Source organism: Crocuta crocuta, unplaced genomic scaffold, assembly GCF_008692635.1.
Source record: "Crocuta crocuta isolate KB4526 unplaced genomic scaffold, BGI_CrCroc_1.0 scaffold21, whole genome shotgun sequence".
NCBI classification, from domain to species: Eukaryota; Metazoa; Chordata; class Mammalia; order Carnivora; family Hyaenidae; genus Crocuta; species Crocuta crocuta.
In genome coordinates this window covers 3,995,649-4,021,774 of record NW_027527938.1, presented here as the reverse complement: position 1 = coordinate 4,021,774, position 26,126 = coordinate 3,995,649, and the positions used below count along the sequence as shown (strand labels likewise).

The following is a 26,126-nucleotide window of genomic DNA, read 5'->3' as shown; positions in this document are numbered from 1 at the left end:
TGAAAATGGGTAGTTATTGCATTATTGGAGGGGAATGTTAAAGATCTTTCATTTTGGGTTTCATAATGTGATTTTAGAGTTTACCTTAGACTCTGTATTTGATGATGTAGAAGATTATGTGAGAGACTTTAATGAAGCTGCAGTGTAAACACCCAACTCAGGAAGAAAAGGAAAGTATGCATTTTCCCAAAATTTGGAATGAGTTGTAGACCTGGGTTCAAGTTTGGACTCTGTAATTGAATACTTGGATGACCTTTGGCAAGTTACCTAGCCACTGGGCCTGTTTTCATTGCATACTCAAATAAGGACTACACTTGCTTTCTTTCTGGAGTTTGGAGTATGATAAAAGCATCTGTCTTGTGCTTTCTACACAGACATATTGCAAAGTCGACCATTTTAATTAGTTGATTACAATTACAATTTCTAGAAAAACAAAGTATTTCCTTCACTTGTGGTAAGTTAGTAACTTCATCTTTCTGTGCAAAGTCTTTATAGTTCAAAATTAGCTACATTATATCAAAGGTTTTATGTAACACTAACTTAGAAAGTGAAAACAGAGATGGCCTAAAGCTCTAATGACACCCTTTTAAGCTTCCCGTTAAGGAAAGTAATTTTAACATATTATAAGACATGATGTTTTTAACAGGCGTTTCTATTTTTCTCAGGAAGTATATTTTGGAATGATCTTTGAAAGGCTGCTGTTTCAATCGCTAATTCATTTTACTCAGAGACTTTGAACATCAAAGCAGCAAACTCAATTAAATGAAATAGTCAGGAAATAGAATATTCTGGTGAATTTAGTTGTCAAAGTTAAATAGAAAACTTATTACCTTCTCCACCCATATGGTTTCTGGTCTCTGTATTTAAAAATTCTATTGAATTTGAGTTTATATTGAAAGTTCTGTGCCAAGTTTCTCTTGTTGTATTTTATTTTATTTGGAAAAAGGAAGGGAAATCAATTAAAGAAAATCCTTTTGGTGTCACGTTATATTACTGAAAAGCATTCCAAACTATACTGGCTTCATTGGTAAATACCAATTTTCTTCCAGTACTAGAAATGTAGATTAGAGGCCCCTGGGTGGCTCAGTCGGTTAATCTTCCGACTTCAGCTCAGGTCATGACCTTGCAGTTCGTAGGTTCAAGCCCTGCATCAGGCTCTGTGCTGACAGGCAGCTCACAGCCTAGAGCCTGTTTCAGATTCTGTGTCTCCCTCTCTCTCTGACCCTCCCCTACTCATGCTGTCTCTCTCTCTGTCTCTCAGAAATAAAACATTAAAAAATTTAAAAAAAAAGATATGTAAATTAGATAGGATGAAAAGTCAACTTAAATGAGCATAGCAATGAGCTGACTTATCAATGGATTTTGATCTTTCCCTTCTAGAACTCAAATGCAAAAAAAAATCAATCTCAGTAAAGTTATGGTTAAATGAGCATCAGCATAATCAGCTGATAGGATATACATTTGAAAGAGTAGTTTACATTTGTGTAGAAATTTGGAAAGCGTAGAAAATTTTTAAGAAGCAAAAGAAAAGCTCGTTCACAGTCTCAACAATGAGAGCAATCTTGTAAAACTTTAGTGTTTAGTCTTTATTTCCAGAATCAAAGGCAAATGGATACAGAAATCTTTTTTTCAACCTGTTTATGTTTTTTTTAACCTGCTTACATGGTGTTTTCCTTTTTATATTTTTATTTCCATTTTAAGTTTTATAGAAATTATAAGAAAAATGGCTGAAAAGAGCAGAAATAAGACAGCTTTCCTTTATGCTAAAAAAAATCCATCCTTAGTCCCTATTGCTGTATTTTAATTGGTATACAGAAAAAGATAAATTATTATTAAAAGTATTTTGCTTTACAATAAGTCTGTCTTTTAATATCTATATGTAATTAGTAAATCACATACCCCTTTCAGAATTCAGAGGGGGAAAATGCTCTAAAATATAGGACCATTTAAAAGCCAAATTTTAAGAGCTTTTATTTTCTGCTGCTTTTCTTTTTTTTTTTTTTAAATTTTTTTAATGTTTTATTTATTTCTAGGAGAGAGCGAGAGACAGCGTCAGCAGGGGAGGGTCAGAGAGAGAGGGAGTCACAGACTGAAACAGGCTCCAGGCTCTGAGCCGGCAGTCAGCACAGAGCCCGACGTGGGGCTAGAACCCACGAACCGCGAGATCATGACCTAAGCGAAAGTCAGACGCTTAACCGACTAAGCCACCCAGGCGCCCCTATTTTCTGCTTATTTTCTTACATAGTGTTCAATGAACAGTTTCATCACAGTAATTTTTGTTGATTTACTTTCAAGTTCTTTTTTATGACAGTAGATTGGAAATGTAAGCCCAACAGAAAAATGCATCCATGAATTATCAGTATTTATCTTAACATAGATTCATTTTTTTTAAACATTGATTTATTTTTGAGAGATGGAGAGAGACTTAGCATAAGCAGGAGAGGGATAGAGAGGAAGGGAAGCACAGAATCCTAATCAGACTCTAGGCTTCGAGCCGTTAGCACAGAGCCCAGTGTGGGACTCGAACTCACAAACCACAAGATCATGACCCAAGCCGAAGTCAGACGCTTAACCAATGAACCACCCAGGTGCTCCAAGATAGATCCATTCTTGATCATTGACTTTGTAAGGCAATTTTTTTGAAAGTTGTCTTAATTCCACAATGCAGTTTTATCAGGTATATTTTATATGTATACATATATATGTATACACACGTATATAATATTTTATAAACACACTTAATTTGATAATTCCTTAACTATAGAACTGTGAAATAAAAAATGCCATGAGGTTAATTTCTATTCTAAATTTATTTTTATATATTCCTGGTGAAACAGCAGGCCAGAAGATATTAATATGCTCTGTTAGATTTCATTTGTGTTCTTTTCAGATTCATGAAACTCTGGAAGACAAGATGATGGAAATACTTTCTATACCTCAGATAAATATAATGTATATTTCCATATTAATAATGTAGAATTGTCTTTTCTGCCTTAAAGGGATTTTCTTTTTTTAATGAGTCCTGGCCTTTTTGTTATTTCTCAAATGGCTGTATTGTGTGCTTTGAGGCATTTAGTGTGGGGATGATTTACTGAGTTCTGTCAGTATGTTAGCAACTATGTTTAAGATCAGAGGTTGTTTGGTTTGGTTTTGGTTTTGCTGTATCACGTGTGTGTGTGTGTGTGTGTGTGTGTGTGTGTGTGTATTTTGGTAGCCCTGGAGGAAAAGCTAATAAGAATTTAATTCAACTTCTTTCTGTTTGCCTACATATACTGCTAATTTTATATTTATTTAGGTAAAAGCTCAATGTGTATGCATAGGTTTTGCTTTGGATCAAGAGCTAGAATTCTTTTTTAATGATTTTTTATTTTATTTTATTTTTATTTTTTAAAAATAATTTATTGTAAGAGCTAGAATTCTTAATAAACTTGCAGTGCTAAAGGGATAGGCTACTTATAAGTATTGTAGTTTATATTCCGCCGTTGAATAAGTAATAAGGTGGACACACAAATATCTTCATTAAAAGTAGCTCTTCAAAGTGAGTCTTTAAGATGTTAAACAAAAAAATTTAGTGTGTTCTCAAGATTCTAATGCAAAGATGAAAGAACAAAGCATTAATATAAACTAAAAATTGTCCTAATTTTTCTGACAATCTGTACTCAGCAGTAATTACAGAATTTTTTTTTCTTTATCTGTAAACATCTATTCATGGAGCTTTACGGGGCGGCGGGGGGGGGGGGGCTATGTTCTATAAACGATTTTAAGGTAAATTTAAAGATACGTCTCTTTTCCTTCTCACAGTCTCTGAATGACACAAAATTACCATAGTAAGTGGATTCCTTTTCTAATGAAGTAACTCGTAAAGAATTCAGAATAATGGAACAAGACCACACTAAATCACCAAAAAGTTTAATGGTTCTTAAGTAAATGCATTTTTGAATACTATAAATGTAAGATGAGTTAATGGCTAAAGAAAAGTCACTATATCTTCTAATGAATAGATGGGAGCAATTTCTAATTAGCACCCTGTTCCCTCACAAATTACATGTGAATTGGATGTAAAAGCTCTTTGTATATAAACTGTAAAGGACTATGAAAACATAATTTACTGTGATTGCTATGAACATAGGTTTTAATGGACCTTCCCCCCCAACCCCAAATATATGAACACTTGTTTACAGATATTTTAACCTCTTAGTGACAGGTTTATCTACAAGATGATAAAGAATAGAACTGACATCTTTTGGTGAAATAGCTGTTTGCTCTTCCTGAGAAATTCTGATTTGCACTTTGTCAATGGAGAAATAACATAAAATCAGAGGTGAAGTGTCTAGTATGCTAATGAATCTTGTTTTAAGGGCTATGGTTATAATTAGTTTTGTTCTCTGTTGCTTGAAGAAACTCTGCAGTGTAATAATAAGCATCAGTTTCTCAAGTCCAAATTACTATAAATATTGAATTGGTTGAATCTGGAACTAGTGAGGTTATTCTGTGCCTGAACTTCCTGTTTTCACGTACCTCCCAATTACTTGCAGCTGTCAAAATAATTTTAATCACTTTCAGATACTTTGCAAAAGAAAAGGGCCTTAAGCCCTTCAGCCAAAAAGGTGTTGCCCCTTCTCTTCTCATCTGCCTTTGTAGCCCTGCTGGGTCCCTCTGTTCTAGTCAGGCCGGCATTCTTTCTGAACATCACCGTTACTCTCTAAGATCTTGAACATTTATCCAGGTCATTCCACAGTTCTGATCTGCACCCTTGCCTGCTAAGCCACATCAGAGAATCAGAATTTTCGAGCTGAAGGAAGCCTTAGTAATCATTTGGTAAGCCCTCCTGTTTTACCAGTGTTGATGAAACGTATGACATTACATAAATACTTTCAGATTAAAAATTAGACCCAAATCTCTGGACTTCCAGCCTTCAGCCCCTTCCACTGTGACGTGTTGCCTGCAGATATATGCGAGTAGGCACGGGCAGAAATCTGCTTCCTGCCGAGAATATCTTCCTCCAGAGGAACCCTAACACCTGCATTCTCCCACCTCTGTGTCCAGCCTGTTCACCGAATATGCCCGGTTCTGTCTCGGTGCGTGTAAGAATAATAAGTTATTATGGGGAGAGTAAATTGAAACCTATATTAGGCAGAGGAAGAATGAGCGAGCACACTCAGATACAATAGCAATTAGAGTAGCAGTTGTGTTGTATGTACTTTGCTGCTTTTATTAGGCATTCACTTTCAGAAAAGGAAAACATTTGTATTTTTCATGGCTGCACCTATAGAAAGGGAGAGCCCCACTTCAGGACACCATAAGCATGGCACAGGGTCTTAGCTTGTATATAATAGTTTTCAACTTTTTGAAAATCATGGGAGACAGGTAAATCTGAAATAGTATTCTTCTGTCAAAAGCCTTTTCTTAAAATCAGAGCCTTTCTCAGCATTCTGCTAAACTGAGTCCTGTCTCTCTTATTTAAATTTAAGATACTGAAACCACACAAAGCCAAGGTGAAATGATTTATGTACTGTTAGTGTCCCTACTCCTCTCCTGAACTGCAGATATGCATAGTTAGTTAGAATTTTAGCATTGGAAGGACCTTGGCCCCTCAACTGTCCAACCATATGTTATCGCAGAGAAAACAGAAAGAAAGGTGAGGATTCTTTGTGATGAGCGCTGGTTAGTGTCAAGCAGCATGGAACTCAGGAATCTTGGCTCAGGCAGGGCTCTTTTCCCCAAATTATTTCAAAAATCCTCTTTAAATTATCTCTTGTCTCCATCTGATTCTATTTGTCAGCCTGTCTCTTTTTTCTTTCTTTTTTCTTTCAGGAGAATTCATCTCAGTCCTATTTAAGTTATTTTCAATGAGTTTAATCTGAATTCTAACTATGGCATGAGGTTGAAAAGGAAAATCAGAAGCCTAACTCTAATTAGAAGACTGGTATCATCAAAGATTTTTTTCTTTCTTTCTTTTTTTTTTTTTTTTTTTTTTTTTTTTTTTTTTTTTCTTTCGGCATCCAGCATGCTCCTTTCTACAGATCAGGACTGCTTATTGATTTTTCTGTGCTTTCAAAAGTCCCCATGTACTTTGTTAATTTCAACAATATAGATATATTGTCTCTGCCTTTGACAGAGGTTGCCGGTGAATCCTCATGCAAGACAGCTGCATCAAATTTAAAGTTTCTTAAAACGGGACTCTTGGAAATCTGCCTTGATAGGTAACCACTAAAGCTTTACATACACCCATTTTGTAAAACAATTGATATGAAGAGTATGTTGTCAGCATCACCTGCTGCCTTGGATTGGAACATTCATCTGTCTGCATCAGTTCAGTCACTTAACAATAGACATTTAGCAGGTACCCACTTTGTATGCAGACAGTAAAGAGACCAACAATCTCATAAGTAATCCACAGTGCAGTCCCAAGTGGCAAAGTGATACATAAAGTGATAATAAGACTGTGTAGAGCTCTTTCTAGGGCCTTCTGGGGGGTGGCATCCATACCTCCTGCGGAGGCCCCCAGGGATCACAGTGAAGGCAGATGCTGATCTCTAGTGTTGGGTGTCATGTCGTGTGTGACCTTATTTACATGATGCAGGCCAGTATAACAGAAGTATCTCAAGGACTACTCACCAGAATATGCTTTCACGAACTGTCTATATCTTTCTTGCATCATATCATCATCAAAAATCTGTCACCCTCAAGCTCACCTGCTAAGTAGTGTGCCCTTTCTTAAAGGATGAAGAAAGCGTAGTATTTTTATTTGACCCCGCAGGGTCTCACCCATCCCTCTAGTTTAAGGAATTTTACATCATCAGCAGCAACTAGTGATTAAAACATAACCCCCTGCCCCAAGTCAGGCTGTGCCCAACATCTCAATGCAGAAGATATTCCTGTGTAGAGCCGTATGTGTCCTTCTTAAACCATTAGGAAAATACTCATTTTCTGTAGCAGATCAGAGGAAAGAAAAGAGTTATACTTAATTATATTTTTACCCCAAAGGAAGGCTTAAAAATGAATGGCCAGAGGTGAAAAGAGAACTCGAGCTCTCATCAAGAATTCCAGTGAACCTGATGAAGTAGCTTTTAGACATCCAGCGCTGACTTTGTTCCCACAGTCTCTTATGTGTTTAAGTTCCCTCAGTCATAACCAGAAGTAGTTAAGCAGTTTGGTGGTGGTGGGACAAAGGCATGTCAGGAGGAGCAAGAGTGGCCGTGGGGAAAAGGCAGAGGTTTACCTCAGCGGGGTTCTTGTGTTGGTCTTAGACCTGTCAGTGACAGTCAGATAGGTCTTCACGGCAAGGGCTTTGGAGCTGCCAGCAACATGTGTTTCTTTCCTTTTTTAAATTAAAAAAAAATTTTTTTATGTATTTTATTTCGAGAGACAGAGAGCAGGCAGGGGAGGGTCAGAGAAAGAGAGGGAGACACAGAATCCGAAGCAGGCTCCAGGCTCTGAGCTTTCAGCACAGATCCCGACGCGGGGCTCAAACCCACGAACTGTATGACCATGACCTGAGCCGAAGTCAGATGCTTAACCGACTGAGCCACCCAGGTGCCCCCAGCAATATGTGTTTCTTACATTACTCTTTACCTTTCTCTGTGCTGTCTGGATATCCCTCTCACAAATCAAACAGTCCCAGAGGCACCAGGGAGGCTCCAGTCGGTTAAGCATCCAAATCTTGATTTTGGGTCAAGTCATGATCTCACAGTTGATGAGACTGAGTGCTGCATCAGCATGGGCCTGCTTGGGATTCTCTCACTTTGCCTCTCTGTCCCTCTGTCTGTCTGTCTGTCTGTCTCTCTGCCCCTCTCTCCCCCAAAATAAACACTTTTTAAAAGTTTTAAAATTAAACAGGTCCAACATGGGATGCATGATTTGCCCTGCCCCAGGACTCCTTGGGTCCTGATCCACCTTCTGTACAGTAGCCTAAGTCAGAAATATATGCATCATCCCTGGATCCACTCTCATGGTATGCTTTGAATCAGTCACTCAGGCATTTTAATTTGATTTCTTTAAATATATTTTGCTCCTGTGCATTCCTTTCCCTCCCTCTGTCAATGGTTATTGCATGTGCTTGAATATTATAAGGCAAGGTTCCCTTCATCCTGCAAAATGAGCCCTCAGAAAAGAGGGAGTCTTGTACTGGAGTTAGCACAAAGCCTCTGCTATTACTGGGTGCTTTCCCAACTGCTTTATTTTAAACAGCACAGCACTGTGTGAGGAAGACACATTCGCCCAAAATGACCTCGTTTGATGTGGTTAGATATTTATGGAAGGCACCTGACCAAATCTTTTTTTTTTTTAAGAATGAAATAGCACTTAAAATAGTGTGAGTATTTATTCCTAGGAATGTGTCCTTCAGTTACAGATGTAAACTGTTTTTATGAACAAGCCTTTTTACCACCAACTCCCCCAAAGCCCCCTAGTATATTCAACTTAGCAATATATAAAGCATGAATATGCATGCATCTACAGGGCAAATGAAACCATCAGCTGCTAATTTTTACTAAGTATCTGTAGCCTAGGATATTTCTCACAGTAGCATCAGACAGTCCACAAATGCTGTATCTCCAGTGAAGATGGGCATGTTCAGAAAACTCAGAGGACTAAAATTCTAACTTACGATGATGCAGACGCAGATGTCAGACACGCGTGTGAAGAGTTTGAATCAAAAGGTTTGTAGAGATATGGATGTAATTAAAAAAAGGTAATTTACCAAAATAGGTTTTGTATTTCACTACGCGTGTCACCGAAAATAGCAAATACCCCCCCTTATCTGATGTAAACAAGCATGCATTCAGGAAAGTGTATGAATGGTAAGTATAGAGCCGGGCGGATTTTCACCCAGCCGTGTAGGCGGCACGCAGACCGAGACCCAGCACAGTACCAGCACCAGAGATGCTCCCTGTTGCTCTCTCCCAGTCGCTGCCTGGCTGCCTCCACTGCCATCTGCACACCGCCAACAGCGTCCTGCCTCCTATCACTGCGGATTAGCTTTGCTTGTTTCTGAACTGTTCTTATAAGTAGAATTATTCAGTAAGTACCACTTTGCTGCCTGGCTTCTTTCCCCAACGTTATGTTTTGTGGAATACATCTATGTTCTTACACGTAGCTTGTTCACACTGCTGAGCGATAACTTAACTTTTTGAACTACAACATATTCATTCTACAATAATAGACATTTGTGTTGTTTCCAGTTTGGGACTATATGAACTGTGCTGCTCTTAAGGCTCTCTCATGTGACTTCTGGTCGCTATATTTGGTTGGGTATGCGCCCTGGCGTGGGATTTACAGACCACAGGGTCTGCCTTTGTCAGCTCTGGCAGAGACTGCCAAACAGTTTTCTAAAATGGTTGTACTGATTCATACATCCATTGGCCAAGTAGGGGAGGTGTTTCTACCTCTGTCTTGCCAACCCTTGGTATTTTCTGTCTTTTGAAAGTTTAGCCATTTTGATGGGAGAATAGTGGTGATGCATTATGATTTTAATTTGATTTATCTAATGGTTATTTTATTTCACTACTTTTTCCCCACATTTAATCACTGTTGGAATTTCTTTAAGTGTCTGTCGATACTTTTTCACTTCCTACTCCTTTTCACTGCTCTAAAATTTTGTATATTCCAGATGGGGGAAAAATTGACTTTTTTTTAAAGTTTACTTAGAGAGAGAGAGCAGGAGAGGGGCAGAGAGAGAGGGAGAGAGAGTATCCCAAGCAAGCTCCATGCTGTCAGCACGGAGCCCCACATGGGGTCTATCTCGTGACTGTGGGATCATGACCTGAGCCGAAATCAAGAGTCAGACACTGAACTGACTAAGCCACCCAGGTGCCCCCCAAAATCAACTTTTTTATTGGATTGTCTTATTGGCGTAACTGGAGATTGTCTTATATTTGGGCAATATGGAAGTTTAGCCTTCATTGTTACTTTATTTTAGGTTATTGCAGTGACCTCCTAACAAATCCATCAACCTCTACACTCGATTCTCTGTCTTCTGAACCATCCAGAAAAGTATTCTTTGTAACCATGCAGATCTGATCAAGCCAGCTGCGGCCCTCTCACTCATTCCCTTCCCACCCTGATTCCCCACTTCCTATCATCCCTGTGCTAAACGGAGTTTACAGAACTCCCCCTTTAAGAGCACTTGGGGGAGCAGGTGGAGCACGCTTGCTAAATATTCAGATTATCAGACATCTTTGGAAATTTTGTATCAGTAGATTACAGTTGGGCCCCAGGAGCCTGTGCTAGTAACAGGGTTATTCTTATTTTTGGGGAAGTTTGAGGAATACCGTAAGCAGATTTGTTTGTTTGTTTTTGCCTCGGTGCTCTTGCACTGAATTCTTTCTCACTGTATGTATTTTTCTGTGTCTTTTCCTCCAGTGTCATCTTTCAACATCCACACAGAGGTTACCTGTGGGAGTCTATCTTGACTCCTGCAGGCTGAGTAAATCACTCTGCAATCAATAAATGCTTGTCCCAGATCTTCCTCACAAACCTATTCTACTAGGGGCCTTCCCTATCCCAGATGATAACACGCAATGGTATTATCTTCAGTATAAATGCAGAATCTGCCACAGCCTGCACATTGGTCCTGTTCTAGTGTTACCTCATGCCTGGATTACTGAAGAAGCTCGCTAATAACTGGTTTCCCTGCTTGCATCCATGTGGTCGGAGTGATCATTATTTTAAGATCTAAGCCATCACTCTGTGTTTCTGCCCAAACCCTCCAAAGGCTCCCCACTTCTTTTGGAGTAAAAGCCAGAGTTTTCACTAGGTCCTAGGAGGCCCATCCCAATCTGTCCCCTTCCCCACCTTCACACTTTGGTCTTCTAGCTTATGCAACCTCAGCTCCACTGACCTCCCTACTTTGCTTAGAACCTCCTGAGTATACTTGCCCTGTAGGGCTTTCGCATTACCCATTCCTTATATCTGGAACATTTCCCCTAGATGTCTGTGGTAGTAATTCTTGCACTGTTTTCAAGTCTTGGCTCAGACGTCTTATCCTCAGTGAGTCTTCACCTTTAGAATTGTGACCCATCCTCCCCATGCCTCCAGTCACTTTTACCTTGCTCTCCCCCCCACCCATGACACTTATTAACACCTAATCACTTATTTATCTGCTAGAATATGAGCTCCCCAAAAGCAAATATTTTTTACTTTTGTGCTCACAATGTATTCCCAAATATCAGAACCAGTGCCTGGCGCATAGTAAGTATTCACTCAATACTTGTTTGGCGTGTTGAATGAAGTATTCAGGATGTAATAGATATGCTAGCCTTAAATAGTATCTCTTGGTAAGCAAGATTTTTATGAACGCCCTTCCAAGATACATAGAATATTTTCACATCTTGAAGTGAAAACATGACATTGGGAGTCTGGATGGAAGTTGGAGTTGCTCACTGCTGTGCTGATTTGAAGGAGAAGCCAGCTGTAGCCTGGTGCATCCTGCCCTCCTTGTGGTTATTCTCTGGGATAAAGGCTTATGCAAAATAAGAACCTCATGGGGTCGATTCTTGCGTACTGGATTTTAGGTTGTTCTCTCTTTGCTGGCATTAGTGGAAGTGTCCATAGAGGCCAGTTCCCATGAAGAAATCAAGTAACTTAGGAAAATGAAATATCTTTTATGGTTGGTTCAAGCATATGAGTTTTGAAAAGTATATGCACAACTGCATAGTCCTATTATAAAACCAATGTGCTTTTGCATATTTTAGCCCATCTAAAGGTCATTCTTCTATATCCTTACATCAATTTTGGGTGACCAGAAGCCTCTCTCTGTGTCTCATGCATTATTTCCTGAAACACCGTGATGCTCTCCTGCTAAAATCTGACTGCTTAGATAAGAATATTACTGTATAGGGTCTATTTTTATGCATCTAAGTTTAGAATAGCTTTTGCTTCTATTACTGTAAGACCTTAAGTTTGTAGTATATATATATGCATATATACTTCTACATGTAATTTTTGCTTTGTAGAATGCAGCATTTTCATGGGACGGGAGGATATTTTCCTCTCAGCTTACAAAGAGATTCTGTTTAAAAATCAGCTGGCTCAGCAGGTCACGATGCCAGCTCGCCTAACCTTTGGTGAGCTCTGATTGTCTCCTTACTGTTTTACGTGTCCTTGCCTCTCCTCACAGCCCAAATTTATTAATTACAAGCTTTTTATAAGAGTCAGTCCTACACTTTTGTGTTTCCCAAGGTGCCTGGCATACTGCTGGGCTGTAATATAATAGCTCGGAGGAGCTAAGAGAAGTATCCTTTCATGAGGACTGAATAGATTTCATCTAATAAGAATGATTTTTAGTAGTTCACTACTTGAAAGAAGACTTGTGTGAAGAAATATATCTTTAGTCAGCTAATGTAATACTTATTTGAAAAAGCCAAATCTCAGATAGAATCATGAGGGAAAGCCTGGGTATAGTTTTATCCAAAATAGAAAAGGCAGTCAAGCACCATTCAAATCATGGTGAAAATTTTCATCTAAATGACTTCATAAACTGTATGCATTAGCAAACTTAAAAATAGACACTTGTGTGAGCTATTATAGGAACTTTATTGTGCAGTAAAAAAAGATACTTCAATTGCCTGCAGCAGAAAAATACCTAATCAGACTGTCCTTTTTCCTCTCAGCATTCTGAAAGTTGTCTCTGTTCCAGGGCTGTGATTTAACTAATGCTAATCTTATGAGCCTGCACATCAACAGATAAATTTATATTTAATCTCTATTCTGTTACCTCCCTCTTCTATGTAATGTGTGAGTACTAATGAGCCAACACATGTGGAAATTTAGTTTATAAGTGCCAGGACATAAAGGATGGGCAGGCAAATGAGCAAAAGTATGAAATATCTTCTAAAGCCACACATTCATTCAACAACTATTGAATACAACTAGCCATTAGGAACCGGGGAATTGGGACTGAAGTAGTAATGAGGGTTTGGAATGTAGAACAGGAGGATTGAGGACATAGCCAATCCCAGTCTTCAGGGCACATATAGTTCTTTTGTTCGTTCATTCATTCATTCATGCATGCATTCATTGTCCACTGAATGTTGACAGTTCTGTGTACCAGGGGTACAGTAGTGGAACAGAGCAAACCAGAAATTCTTGTCCTGACCAAGCTTATATTCTAGTGGGCTAGAAAGGCAATAAATAAGGTAAATCAGTAAAGAAATATTGTAGGGTGTTATGTGCTAAGGAGAGAACTAAAACAGGAATGGAGACTGGAAGTGTTGATGGTGGGCAACAGGTCACAGTTTTAGATAGTTTGTCCAGGAAAGGACTTGTTGAGGTGGTGCCTTTTTTGGTAAAGATCTGCAGGAAATGAAGGAGTCAGTGATGCAGAGAAGGAGCAGTAGAGGCAACTGGGAGGAGGCAGTACAAGGTGCTGAGGGGAAAGGGTGCCTGGCCAATTGGAGGAATGGCCGCTGGAGCAGGAGCTGGTGACGCCTTGAAAGAGGGGTTGGGTTTCACTCCTAGTGTGATGGGAAGCCACCGCAAGGTTTTGCCTCCAGGCCTGGAATGTGAATATGTAGTTTAGTAAAGGGAGCTAACCATAGGAAAAGGTTAAGTAATAATTGAATTCAGCTGTAAATTATCAGGCAGACTGGAAAGTTTAAATTGTCCTGAAGATGTGAAACTAGGATGAGTGAGAAGTAAAAGGTAGACTCAGCTGTTGAGGAGTTACCTGTGAGAGATCACAATGCAGTTATGGAAATGATACAGAAGTCTGGGAGACTTTGCCAAGACACTGAACACAGCCCCAGGCCTCCGGGGGCTGGGGGGGTGGGGGACTACTCCAGGGGGCTGGACGGAGGATCCAGTGAGATCTTCAAAATGTCACCTTCTTTGTTCTTTCACTTAGTTGTTTTCTGTGGGTTGTCTTCTAAGGGGATCTCTATTCTTTCTCAGACTCCTTATGACGTTAAGATTCTGAAAGAAGGGAAGGACAGATAATTGGAAAACTGTATCTATAGAGTTGTTTTCATGTTAATTACCAAGTCGTTGTTCTGCAGAAGAGAGGACTGCATGTGGCTGGCCCATACCCCACATCTGGTGAGTTAGAAACACAACCAAAAACTATTCCTACAGGCTGTAATAAATATCTTCTATTTTAGGCCTAAAAACAAAGACAAAACAAATCTCCAAAAGTATTCTGTTCTGGGAACTATGGTGATTTCGATTCCTCTTCTTTTTGTCATCCCTCTTGCTATTGCACTTAAAAATCTTCAACCATAATTATCAAAAGCGCAGATTTGTTAAATTTCATCTTTATCATCTGTAGAATGAAAAAGGTACTTGCAGTTCTTCATGGTTTCACAGGTTGAGTTGTGTGACTTTCATACCGGGACTCAAGTGTTTCTTGTTCTTTGTTTCATTAGTAAAGATGAAACCTTATGTTGCCGGCAAGACTGAAAGCAAAACTCCCTAGGGTGTTGCTTCTGCCAAAGAAACATCGCCCTCTCTTGGCTTATGGTGTTAAAACACTTAGCAATGTTTTCTAATTTTGGAGTGTTGCTTTTTAATTCTGAATTGGCTCAGTTTGCCCTGAAATGTCATAGATAGGTATTTTGCCCATAAGTGGATGTGCAACAGCTAATTTCTCTTGTGACTTTCAGAGGAAGTCAGAGTTAAAATGGAAAATTGCTGTAGGAAGCTGGCATGATTATAAACTCTTGAGTGCTTAAAGGAGAAATAAAACCTCTTTCCATTCTCAGCTGCGTGGAAAATATTAAACTCCTTTTCAGGAAACAGGGGAGATGATGAGTATTATACATTTTCATCTTTTCCTCCTGGGTTCTTGTGATTCAAAGCCTTTTGCCGTTGTACTGCTCTTCTGCCTTAAAGATCTTGAATGCCAAGATTGAACCATTATTTTTATCCTTATTTTTCCTTAAACTTGTCTGGCGCTTTGAGAATATTCATTATGTACCTTTTTTGTCATGGAGGTTCCAGCAGTATTAGTTCATCTTGACTGATGCCCTTGACTTCAGAGTATAAATAGAAAAATAGAGATAGGTGACAGGGATTGATTAGTGATCCTCCTTCTAAGTGAAACAGTAAACCTATCTAGATAAATCACCAGCTCCAAAGCCTGGAGAATGCATGTTAAAAGAATTAAGGGTAGTGTGGGTGTATGTGTGTGTCTGTTTAGTTGATAGGGAAATTTTCTAGAAGAGCTACAAGGACACAAAGATTCTATCTGGTTTATTTTACTGTCTTTTCAGTTTTTATCTAAAAAAAAAAAGTCTTACAAGTTTTGGAGCTATTGGACTGATTAGTTACTTTCTCTTTTTTTAAGGGAAATATTTTTAAGTAAAAGGGAACTGAGATTAATATTTTATTGCCTTTTTGAGTACCCCCCCTCTCCGTTTGTGCGTGCGTGCGTGCGTGTGTGTGTGTGTGTGTGTATAAGTACTTCATATTATTAGACTTTAATTGTAGGGTTGAAAGGCTCAGGGAATCATCTGATTCTTTGGCAATTTTAAGCCATCACAGAGAGGTGAAAAAATATTTTAGGATTTTCTAGCTTTTACTCTGTGCCAGAGAGTGTTCTAAGCACTTGACACAATTTAACTTATTTAACCCTGACATTCACCTAAAGAGATAGGTACTACCATTATTCCCATCTACCATGTAAGGTAACTGAAGTACAAAGTTCAGCCACTTGTCCCATAAGGAATGGATCTGGGATTTGAATCTAGACACCAGAGTGTGTGCTCTCAACCATTTATATTACCATCTGCCTCTTTCCCTCTCCCTTTCTTTCTAGAATTTGCAATTCCAAGGGTTAATTTTCACTCTCACTTTCCCTTACCTAATATGATTTCCTCAGCTTATGGTTTAAGGCTCCTTTTGGCTTTGTTTTCCTTTTTCTTTGAACTTGATTAAGAAGTAGCACTTCTCCAACCCCCATCCGTCACTGCTGCTCCCACTGCCGCTCCGTTCTCTCACCTCCTCCTTGTTGATAGTCTCCAACCCTTGAACCATTTCTGCATTCTTATTTTACATCAGGACCAGAAACTGGTGCTATAATAATGGCTTGAGCAGTTCTGAGTAAGATAGTATTAATAGTACAATTACCTCATGGTTTGTACATATATCCTCTATTCCTATTGACCACATCTTTTTTTTTTTTTTTTTACTGCATTTGCAAAACCACAGTCTTCATGCCTTAGATATTGCTATTAGTGTTGCCATTTTATTCATTCATGTACATCTCGGATTTCTTAAGACCTTTTACTTTTGTCTCTTTGTGGACATTTTGTAGCATCTGTTGAGGTTATTTATGAACGTTTTTAACTGTATCCTAGTATTTTCTGGCTCTTGAGATAACACTGCTATTAATGTGTTGAATGTGTAAATTCCCATTGAGCCTAAAACTGTCAAAGACAGTTGTGTGATTCAGTATGATAAATGGGTACTTTGGACCGGCTGTTGGCACATTATCTTCCTGATTGCATTGCAGGGAAGAGACTAAAGAATGGAGTACTATCTCCCACCCTCTCATCCCACCCCCTGCACTCCCTCTCTAGTTGGTGTAATCTAGTGGACCCTCCACTCTTACTGAAGATGAAATAATACTGGTGAGTTTTCTGGTTCCCAGTGCAAAGACAATCATTACCCAATTACCAAGTCCCATAGAAGACTGAGTTCGCAAGAGTCTGTTTATGGTGACTGCTGCTATATATGAAGTAAAGAATTTCACAGGATTGTAAGCTGTAAACACAGCTTCCCCGCTCTATCATGACTCTTCCATAATAATGGTTACCATTTAGAGTCGGAGGTAGCTGGAGGTAGGTGGTGAGCGGTCCTCTCCTGTATGTCTTGTCGACTGTGCTGCTCTGTCTTTTAAATTCATGGGTGTTTCTAGACTGCAGTAGTTGCCCTCCAGTGGTCCCGACCTCCTCAGGAGTGCCCTACACCCGGGACCCCCCACCCTGCTGCCACTTCAGTTCCATTAGAACAAGATCTTGACTGCTTTTCCTGTGCCTTTCTTTGAAAGTGATGCACGTGCTTGCTGAAATCTTCTATAATATGTCCAAGCAGTGCACCCAAATTCCGTTTTAATTGGTGTGTGTATGTTCCTGTGACCCTCTCCACCCAGGACCTGGGAACTTCAGCCAGTGGGTTAGAGAAGAGTGCATTTCCTTCCAGCTGGGGAGCTTGGGTGTCCCTGTGGCATCCTGTTTTTGCCTCTGTGACAGCATGATAGCACTGTGATGTACCTGCTCCCTGTACATTTTTCCCGTGCTCATGACCGAGCATGCAGTTTATTTAGGGCTTGGCTTAGTGAGGCTCTATAGCGCTAACCTTTTTTCCCTTTGCTTTGTTCTAAACGTCATTCCAGATGATACTGTTGGTACCAATCCAAGAAACTTCTTGGGTTTAATGGGCTTTTTAGAAGTTGGCAGAAGGACTTATATACCATACAGATTTGTTTGGGGAAAAAATGTGATTTTTCAACAATGGACTTGCAACCAAGCTTTTTAAAAAATGTTTATTTATTAGAGAGAGAGAGAGAGAAAACGAGTGAGCAGGGGAGGGACAGAGAGGGAGAGAAAGAATCCCAAGCAGGCTCCACACTGTCAGCACAGAGCCCAATGTGGGTCTCGAATTCACAAACTGTGAAATCATGACCTGAGCTGAAATCAAGAGTCTGACACTTAACTGACTGAGCCACCCAGGCGCCCCAAGATTTTTTTAAGTTTATTTTTATTGATTTTTGAGAGAGAGAGAGAGGGCGAGAGCATGTATGCATGCACAGGGGGGAGGAGCAGAGAAAGGGGGAGAGAAGGAATCTCAAGCAGGCTCCACGCTGTCAGCGCAGAGCCTGGTGTGGGGCTCAGTCTCACAGACCCTGAGATTGCAACCTGGACCAAGGTCAAGAGTCAGACGTTTAGCTGCCTGAGCTACCCAGGTACCCCCAGCCAAGCTTCTTGGAGTACAGCTTCCTTTAGCCCAATTTCATGCCTCTATGCTTCTGTCCCTGTGCTGTCTTCCAGAAATGCCTTTCTCCCATGGTGTCCTCTTCTATCAAATTGCTCTTCATTCTCAAAGCCAGCCAAGAGGGGACCACCTATGAGAAGACTTCCCTCACCCTTCTCCCATCCAAAGCTCATCCTTTTCTTTCCTTGGGCTTCGGTATACTTTTATTACACTAAATGTCATTAACTCTAATTATTTTTGTAAGTTTTTTTTAATGTTTATTTATTTTTGAGAGAGAGAAGAGAGAAAGAACCTGAGCAGGGGAGGGGCAGAGAGAGAAAGAGACACAGAATCTGAAGCAGGCTCCATGCTCCGTGCTGTCAGCACAGAGTCTGAGGTGGGGCTCGAACTCACAAACCATGAGATCATGACCCGTAGCTCTAATTATTTAAAAATTACCTAACCTGTCTACTGTGTTAGGCTTGAGCTGCTTATAGCCAAGGCCCATGTCTATTCGTTTTGCATTTCCACTCATGATGGGGTTCCAGATACACGGTAGGGGCTCAATAAATACAGAGCAGTATTGGATTCCTTTATAAGAATGGCATGGGGTGGGGAGGGGTCATCTGGCAGAGAATAGAACCCCAGGTGGAGAAAAAGACCGGAGCAGGGATGGTTGGGATGACTGTGTGAGGCTGAGGCTGAGGGCCCAGCTGAGATTGGGGCAAACACGCTGCCAGGGCATGACGCCGCGCCAGTCTGGGTTGTGGCAGGCAGTGTAGGAGCGGTGCACAGTGATGGTAGCAGAAGTGTGAGTACCGGTAGTTGTAGAGGGAGCCTGGAAGTGGAGGGTTTATGTGGGTGACACGGCGAGGGATGCAGTGTGGGGAGGAGGTGGAGGACCCAGGAGATGATGGGCGTGTTGGAAGGAGGACCTTGGTAGCTGCTAACTGGCAGCCGCGACACTGGGGGAAGGGCAGGAGGGACAGGGCTTTCCCTTCAAACAGCAAGGGGTTGTTACATCAGGTGTGGGGGAGGGGAGTTACTGTGACCGCGGCACTTTTGGATGTCCAGTAGCGTCGGGCGGTTGTGTGCACTTACATGGTGAGTCCATGATGATGATGAAATTGTATGTTAGGTAGCCAGGGGGAGCTAGGGACTGGTAGGAACCAAATAACAGGTTTGGCTTTCCTTGTCAAGGAATGAGATCACATGTGACAATAATGCTGCACAAATAGGATGCAAATTCAGGTTTTGCCTTTTCCCCCTTCTTTGCCTGTACAAACCACTCTGCGAGGCTGGGTTTTCTGTCCCAGAATGAAATCTTAACACAAACTTGGATGCTTCTCTACTCCTCTCAGGTTAAAAAAAAAAAAAAAGAAGTTTTAGTAGCTTTTATCCATAAACACAGTCTTGGTCTAGTAAGTATTGTCTGATCTAGTCCATATACACACATTTTATTATATAAATAAAATACCTACTTTATTATCTTATTCATTCAAAGGTAAAGCTCCTCCCATTCTTCCCATTTGATGTAGATGTGAAGGCTGAGGGGGGAAAGAGAGTCCTCAAGGGCCCCTCCTCCCTGTTTTCCCCTCCCACATCTGTTCTTCCTCTCTACTCACCAGGCAATGTTGGCTTCTTCAGACAGGACTGGGTATGTAGGGATAATCAAGTACAGCAAAGTCTCACAGCATGGCATCAGTTTGCCATTGGCTTCTCACCGTGGCAGATATAAACTTGACTTTTATAGGTTCTATTTAGAGCCCCCCCCCCTTCATTTCTGTGACTCTCCTCTGTGTTTTCCTTGATGTGGGGGAATACACCTTCTCTTTCATGCCAGTAGGGTGCTGAGGTCTCCTTGCTGGTCTGGACAGCCTTAGCTCACATTCAGATCACGTGTACTTGGTAGTAGTTGCGGGATATGTAGGTGGAGAAACCCTGAAGTCTTTAGGAGATGCTGTGCTGGTACCTAAGAGAGAGGCAGGAGCTGGAAATACACGTGTGGGGGTCACTGCTGTGCAAATGGTGGTAGAAGTCGAGAGAGTAGATACCTCTGCCCTGGAAGAGAATGGCATCTCACAGAGATTCTTGTATCTGAGAAGCAGGAGAAGGAGCTGGCAAGGGAGGTGACAGAGCCTCTCCCAGAGTGTTGGTTCTATAAAGGGGCAGGCTGTGCAGAAGTCCGCTCACAGTCGAGTCTGTTCTTGTGTCTCTTTTTTATCCAGAATGTGGAACTTATGAATGCATACATTTTTAATTGCGAAGACCCGAAACTGTTGTTTTTGAAAATTGATGTTCATTTTACTTTAGAAGTTCTCATTCTTTGCAGACAAATTTTAACTTTTTTTTTCAGTTGTGTATGAACACAGATCAAGATTAGAGAAATCCTTGCAAAAGGAAAGACTTGAACATAAGAAAGCAAAGGAAGGTAAATATAAAATGCAATTTCTGTTCCTTATTTTTATCATGCTCCTCTTTGAAGTATCATGTATTTGCTTCACTGTCTTTTTGCTGAGAAATTTCTCAGGTAAACCCTAAGTCAGTTTTATGGGTAGACCGAGAAAGTCAAGCAATATGTTCTGCCCTGTGCAGTACAATAATTTCTGCCTAAAATTGGATTCAGAATCTCTCATTCAGTTTGTGCCACCTTGAGGTAGTTCCTGTTATTAGTTACACATACATTAGAAATAAACAGCTTTTCATCTGAATATTATACCCATATGTTACTTATACCTGAACTTCTGTTCTTAGATGTACAGTAAGTCACAGTGTGTTGTCCAGAATATGACAATTTTATACATTTGTATACACATACATGCATATGTACAGACATATACATACATTTATAACATAATAAATTGATCACATTGTATGATATCTTTTTTTGTGTGGTGTCTTTTAAGTTATGCACATAGTTTAGGCTTTTATTGGCACAGCTGATTGGTTCAATTAGAAAAATTAGCATTTAGCATAGGCTTTAGGCAATGCTATTGATTTTTATCAGAATTTTTGTAGAAAACCTAGGCTTTATACAGCTTGCGATTTGAATTTATCTGCATTCTTCTTTTTATTGGTTTCCTCTTGTTTTGTGAAATCTTGTTAGGTATTCTGTCTGATTATGTTAGTGTGGGGTAGAGGGAGGGACAGTGGGAGGGCAGGATGAATTAGGATGTTTTACTGACCCTTGAATTAAGCATGTTTCAAGAATAGAAGTTTAACATCATTTAAATGCTTTGATGGGATTTGGGTTTTCCTTGTCTTTAAATGCAGAGTGATTTTATAGAGCCATCTAGTGGATAAATGAAGCTTTAAGAACATAAAAGATGGTTTCCAAGGCTTGATTTCTCAAGTCCTGAATGATTTTAGTGTGCCACCTAGTGGATAGCGATAAATCATCTCTTGTGTTTAGGTGTGCCTCATTTTTTTTTCCTCCTTAATTTCAAGGAGAGTTCATCATAGAATGCACATTTCTAAATTCACTCCCAATTAATTCAGTATGCTGTATATTTTGTTTATTCAAGATATACAGCTTTAAAATAAGGATGAAAATTATACGATGGCTCTTTTCAACTTTTCAAGAGGCAAAATAAAGTATGTTACTAAATATGATTTTTTTAAACCTAAAATATTTCTCACGAGTCTGAGTAAAGTTTGCCTTTATTCTTTTAGATGTTTAAAAATTCCATAATGAATTAACTTACACCTGATTGTCTCCATTTTTTAGATTTTCTTGTTTATAAGTTAGAAGCACAAGAAACACTAAATAAAGGAAGGGTAAGTTTTGGGTTTTTTTTTTTAATTATTTTACAAAACTTAGGGAGAGGGAAATACAGTGACAAAAATCTTTTACAATGTTGATCATTAGGACTGTAAGACCGAAATATATATATAAACATATATATATATATAGCTGCCAGAAAATCCTGAGAGGAAGACCTTAAATATTGTTTTTTAAAAACATACTTTTACTCATCATATTATTGAAGATGGTGATAAAGTGGGAGCAGCCGTAATGTTCAGTAGTAAATATAAGGTTATTTTTATTCATTCGTTTTTTTTCATGTGTAGCCCTTCTTTTCTAAGAGAATTTTATGTAATCTATGTTTTGCTTTGCCTTTGTACAATGTTACTATTACTTACATAGATGTCGCTGTGACATCTGACCTAGAGCCAGCATTCAGATACATTTGTGGAATGAATGAATGAATGACAGTGGCATTAAGAATTTTTTTAGTCCAAATTCACTGGAGAAAAGCAAGTTCTCTCACTCTAAGAAAAATATGTAACCATTAGTTGAACAAAACATTGGCGTTCTGGGGTGCTAAAACTGAGTGAGTCAGTTTCTCAGATAGCTAGAAGGCTGTCAGCTTTCAACTCTTTTAACTTTTAAAAGCCCCAACTAAAACTGTGTACTGTCTGTTGTGCATTTCAAAAGAGTTACTCTTTCACTTTACAGAGAAAGTACATTATGAAATAAAACAATAAAGCGATAAACTTTATAAAGAAACCACATTATGAAATAAAGTAATAAAATTAAGCAGTAAAGTTTACTCTTTTACTTTACAAAGAAACTGTGTTATGAAATAAAGCAATAAAATGATAGAGCAAAAATACAGTTTGTTTTAGAAATTATAAAAAAAAAGAAAAAAAGAGATGGGGTTCACTGGTGCTGGAGATGAGGGACAGCGAGGGGTGGGGGGTGGCACGTCACAGAACAACCCGGGGAGAGAGAATTGTCGGGCATCTTGTGGCCTGACTGGTGATGGCTGTCCGGGACTGTGTGAGGTCCATGTGTAAGGTGTTCCTCTGGGACACAAATGTACACCATCAGACCACGGCTTAGACTCCACTACTAAACACGTGTTTGCCCTCAGCTGATAGTCCTTGTCCGTTCTCAGTTGCTCACTGTGTGAAATGGAGTCTCATTTGGGTCAAGTAATAAAGGGAGAGTTCCTTATCCACTGAAGGTCAGGGAAGGGAAGCACCTTCTTTTTTTTTTTTCTTCCCTTTCTTAAGCCTTGCAGAGCTTGTGAGGCCTGGTGTGAGTTGGCTTATCCCCACATCTCAGAGCACTGGCGTAGTGTATTAGCCATGTTCCGTGCGCAGTGACTGTGTCTCAGGGCAAGTACCTTGTGCATCTGGGCCTCGGTTCTTCTCAACCTGAGAGAGGAAGTAAATCATTTCCCGGGGCCCTGCGAGGGTGCTGTTCTATGACTCCCTGTCTTACTGTTTCTTTACTGAAACGTAGCAAACTTCTAGGGATGTTAAACCATCATTCCTGCCATTCAATAGATGGCCCCAGAGACATCCTGGTTCAAGCATAGAATTCACTGTGGCTTATATAGGTGAAATAGATGGACTTCTTCTGTTAAGCGCTTGAAGCTATGTTTGGCAAGAGAGCCAGATTCGTTATTCCGTGTTAACTATTTTCTTTTCAACTTACAGCAAGATTCCAATAGTAGATACAGTGCATTGAATGTGCAACATCAGATGTTGAAAGTAAGTAATTTAAAGTTGTTCTTCTTGCATGGATGAAAGAATTAACTAAGTAACTTACGTGATCAAGGAAAGCTTCTGGAAGGTTGATTTGTGTGGCAATGTGGCACGGTTCCATCTTTCACTAGAAATGACGTAGAATTGTCATGTGCCCTCCTCTTACCACCCAGTCACAGAAAAACATTCAGCTTATTGCACATTTGCTTGTGAAACGGTGTCTGGTCACCTGATTTTTTAATTCTGTTCTTCTCTTTATCCCTTTAGGCTTTTTGTTTGTTTTTGTTTATTTAATTTCTCACCTTAGATATTTTCTTTTATCCTAGACACATTGGAGGCAGTAGAATTAAATGCCTTGTTCGTGTTACTAATATTTAATGTGTCCTTTTACTTACCACAGGAACACATTTGTATTTTTTCCTTCCTCGATTCTCGGGTAAAACTCACTATTCTGTGTCAAGAAGACTTAGGAGAGAGAGAGAGTGGGGTGGGATGGGGTGGGGTGGTGGGAGATTCATTAAGAACTTTTCCTGGATCAAGAAAGCAGTGCATGGATTAAACCAGACCAGCCTTTCATTAAGCATGTGGAGACTGTAGAATTTATCTATATTATGATTACAATGTAGTAGTATAACTAGGAGTAAAGTACATAAGAATCATTCTATAAACAATTTATTACTTCCCCCAAAAGGAAAAATACCTTTTTTTTCCTTTAAACTGAGTTGCCTGGAAGGCGGAAAATTATGGAAAGGAAAAAAAAAATCTTCCTGAGAAAACATTATTGAAAGAGGAAGTCTGGAATATCCATGGAGGGATAATTTTTTTTATCATCTTTACCTTGTCTCTGCAGCAATTTGAGTCCCTGGGAATTTCCCCAAATCCTTCCCCCTTTCCATCTCCCATTGCTAACTTCTGATTTCTTGTTGTTTTTACTGATGTTAAAAATTAAAGAGAAAATTATTTTTGGCCATGATCCCACGCCACTGATTTGAAATGTAAGGGAAATGGAAGGGAACTGCCCAAATTAAAAGCAACCTGAGCAAGACAAAGCCTACTCCATCATCTGTTCTTTCTTGAGAGAGAAAGGCTATAGACTCTGGTATAATTTAGAGAATACACATCTCTGCCCAAGTTCTCATCTTTGCAGAGTCAACACGAGGAGCTGAAGAAACAGCACAGCGACTTGGAGGAGGAACATCGCAGGCAAGGAGAAGACTTCAGTAGGACGTTTAATGACCATAAGCAGAAATACCTGCAGCTGCAGCAAGAGAAAGAACAAGAACTCTCTAAGCTAAAAGGTATTTGGAAGTCTAATTAGCCAGTGTATATGGAAATAACTGCTCATATTAACATTTCTATAAAACCATAGAATTTTGTTTGTTGTTTTACATGGCAATTGATTCACATTTACCATGTGGTACTCACCACGTGGTTACTTTTTTTTTTTTTATAAGTTTATTTATTTATTTTGAGAGGAAGAGAAAGAGTGTGAGCCAGGGAGGGGCAGAGAGAAAGGGAGAGAGAATCCCAGGCAGGCTCTGTGCTATCAGTACAGAGCCTGAAGCAGGGCTCAATTTCATGAACTGTGAGATCATGACTTGAGCCTAGATCAAGAGTTAGCCACTTAACGGACTCAGCCACCCAGCCACCCTCCCATGTGGTTACTTTTTTGTAACATTTCACATTTATCCTTATCTCTTTGGGTTTTTTTAGGAAACAGCATAGAATCTTTAGTGATTCTTTGACGGGCCACATTGGTCATGTTGGGCAAGACAGTTCTCTTTGTATCTGTGTTGCGAGATACTTAGCATCTCTGACCCCTACCCACAAAATGCCAGCAATGCTCTACGGTCATTGTGATGATCAGAATTGCCCCATGCATTTCCTAATCTCCAAAGGGCCATAAAGACTACCTGGCGATTGCTAGTAGTAGCTTTGAAAAGCTCAGGCTCCAGAGTCACAATGCCCTGGTGAATTTTGGCCTTTTCAGTTACTAGTTATATGACCATGGACAGGCTGTGTAATCACATGCCTCATTGCCATTGTCTGTAGAACTGGGGCATTCATAAAAAGTTATCAAACTCCTGGGGCTGGTGTGAGTATTAAATAATTTACACAAAGCCACCTGGAACACTTACTGACACATGATCAGCATCAACATGAGGCATTTTCGTCGTAATATAAAACAATATGCATCACTTCTCTAAGTACATGTAAGTTCTGAAAGAAGGAAATATTCTACAATCAGCTATTCGGGTGCTAAGTAAGTTTGAAGTGTGAGAGTTGGTTTGTAAAGGCACATAGTGATGCAAAAACGATGGTGAAATCCAAGGAAGGGCTGTGGCTCACTTAATTATACTGTACCAAACAATATTTGGATTTTATAGAAGACATCATCATAGGGGGAAGCTGAGTAGTGTGTATACTGGACCTCTGCATACTTTTTTTTGCAATGTTTTGTCTGTAAGAATTTCAAAATAGTTTACAACAAAAAGGCATGTGGGAGTTAAGTAGCCATAGAAGCTGTTTACAAGAAGTTACAGTGGCCTTGAGAGAAGGGCCAGGTGGCAGCAGACGACACCCAAGAGGAGTAGACCTGCAGGGCACTGGCTTGGTGCTATGGCAGATGGTGGGCATCATTAAGATAACAAACAGAGAAACGTCTTCACAAAGGTAATAGAAATCATGTTTTCTTATGAAAACATTTCCTTGAAATCAAGATC

General features: G+C 39.7%; 1 protein-coding gene across 2 annotated transcripts in view; it reads left to right on the top strand.

The window, feature by feature from the left end:
• Nucleotides 1-26,126, top strand: part of GOLIM4 (golgi integral membrane protein 4) — a 78,878-nt gene that overhangs the window by 25,857 nt on the left and 26,895 nt on the right. For both annotated transcript variants that reach the window (XM_077752229.1, XM_077752228.1), the window contains exons 2-5: nt 20,264-20,338; nt 21,635-21,684; nt 23,356-23,409; nt 24,551-24,701. In XM_077752229.1, coding sequence (XP_077608355.1) covers nt 20,264-20,338; nt 21,635-21,684; nt 23,356-23,409; nt 24,551-24,701 — 330 coding nt within the window. The remainder of the gene's footprint in view (nt 1-20,263; nt 20,339-21,634; nt 21,685-23,355; nt 23,410-24,550; nt 24,702-26,126) is intronic.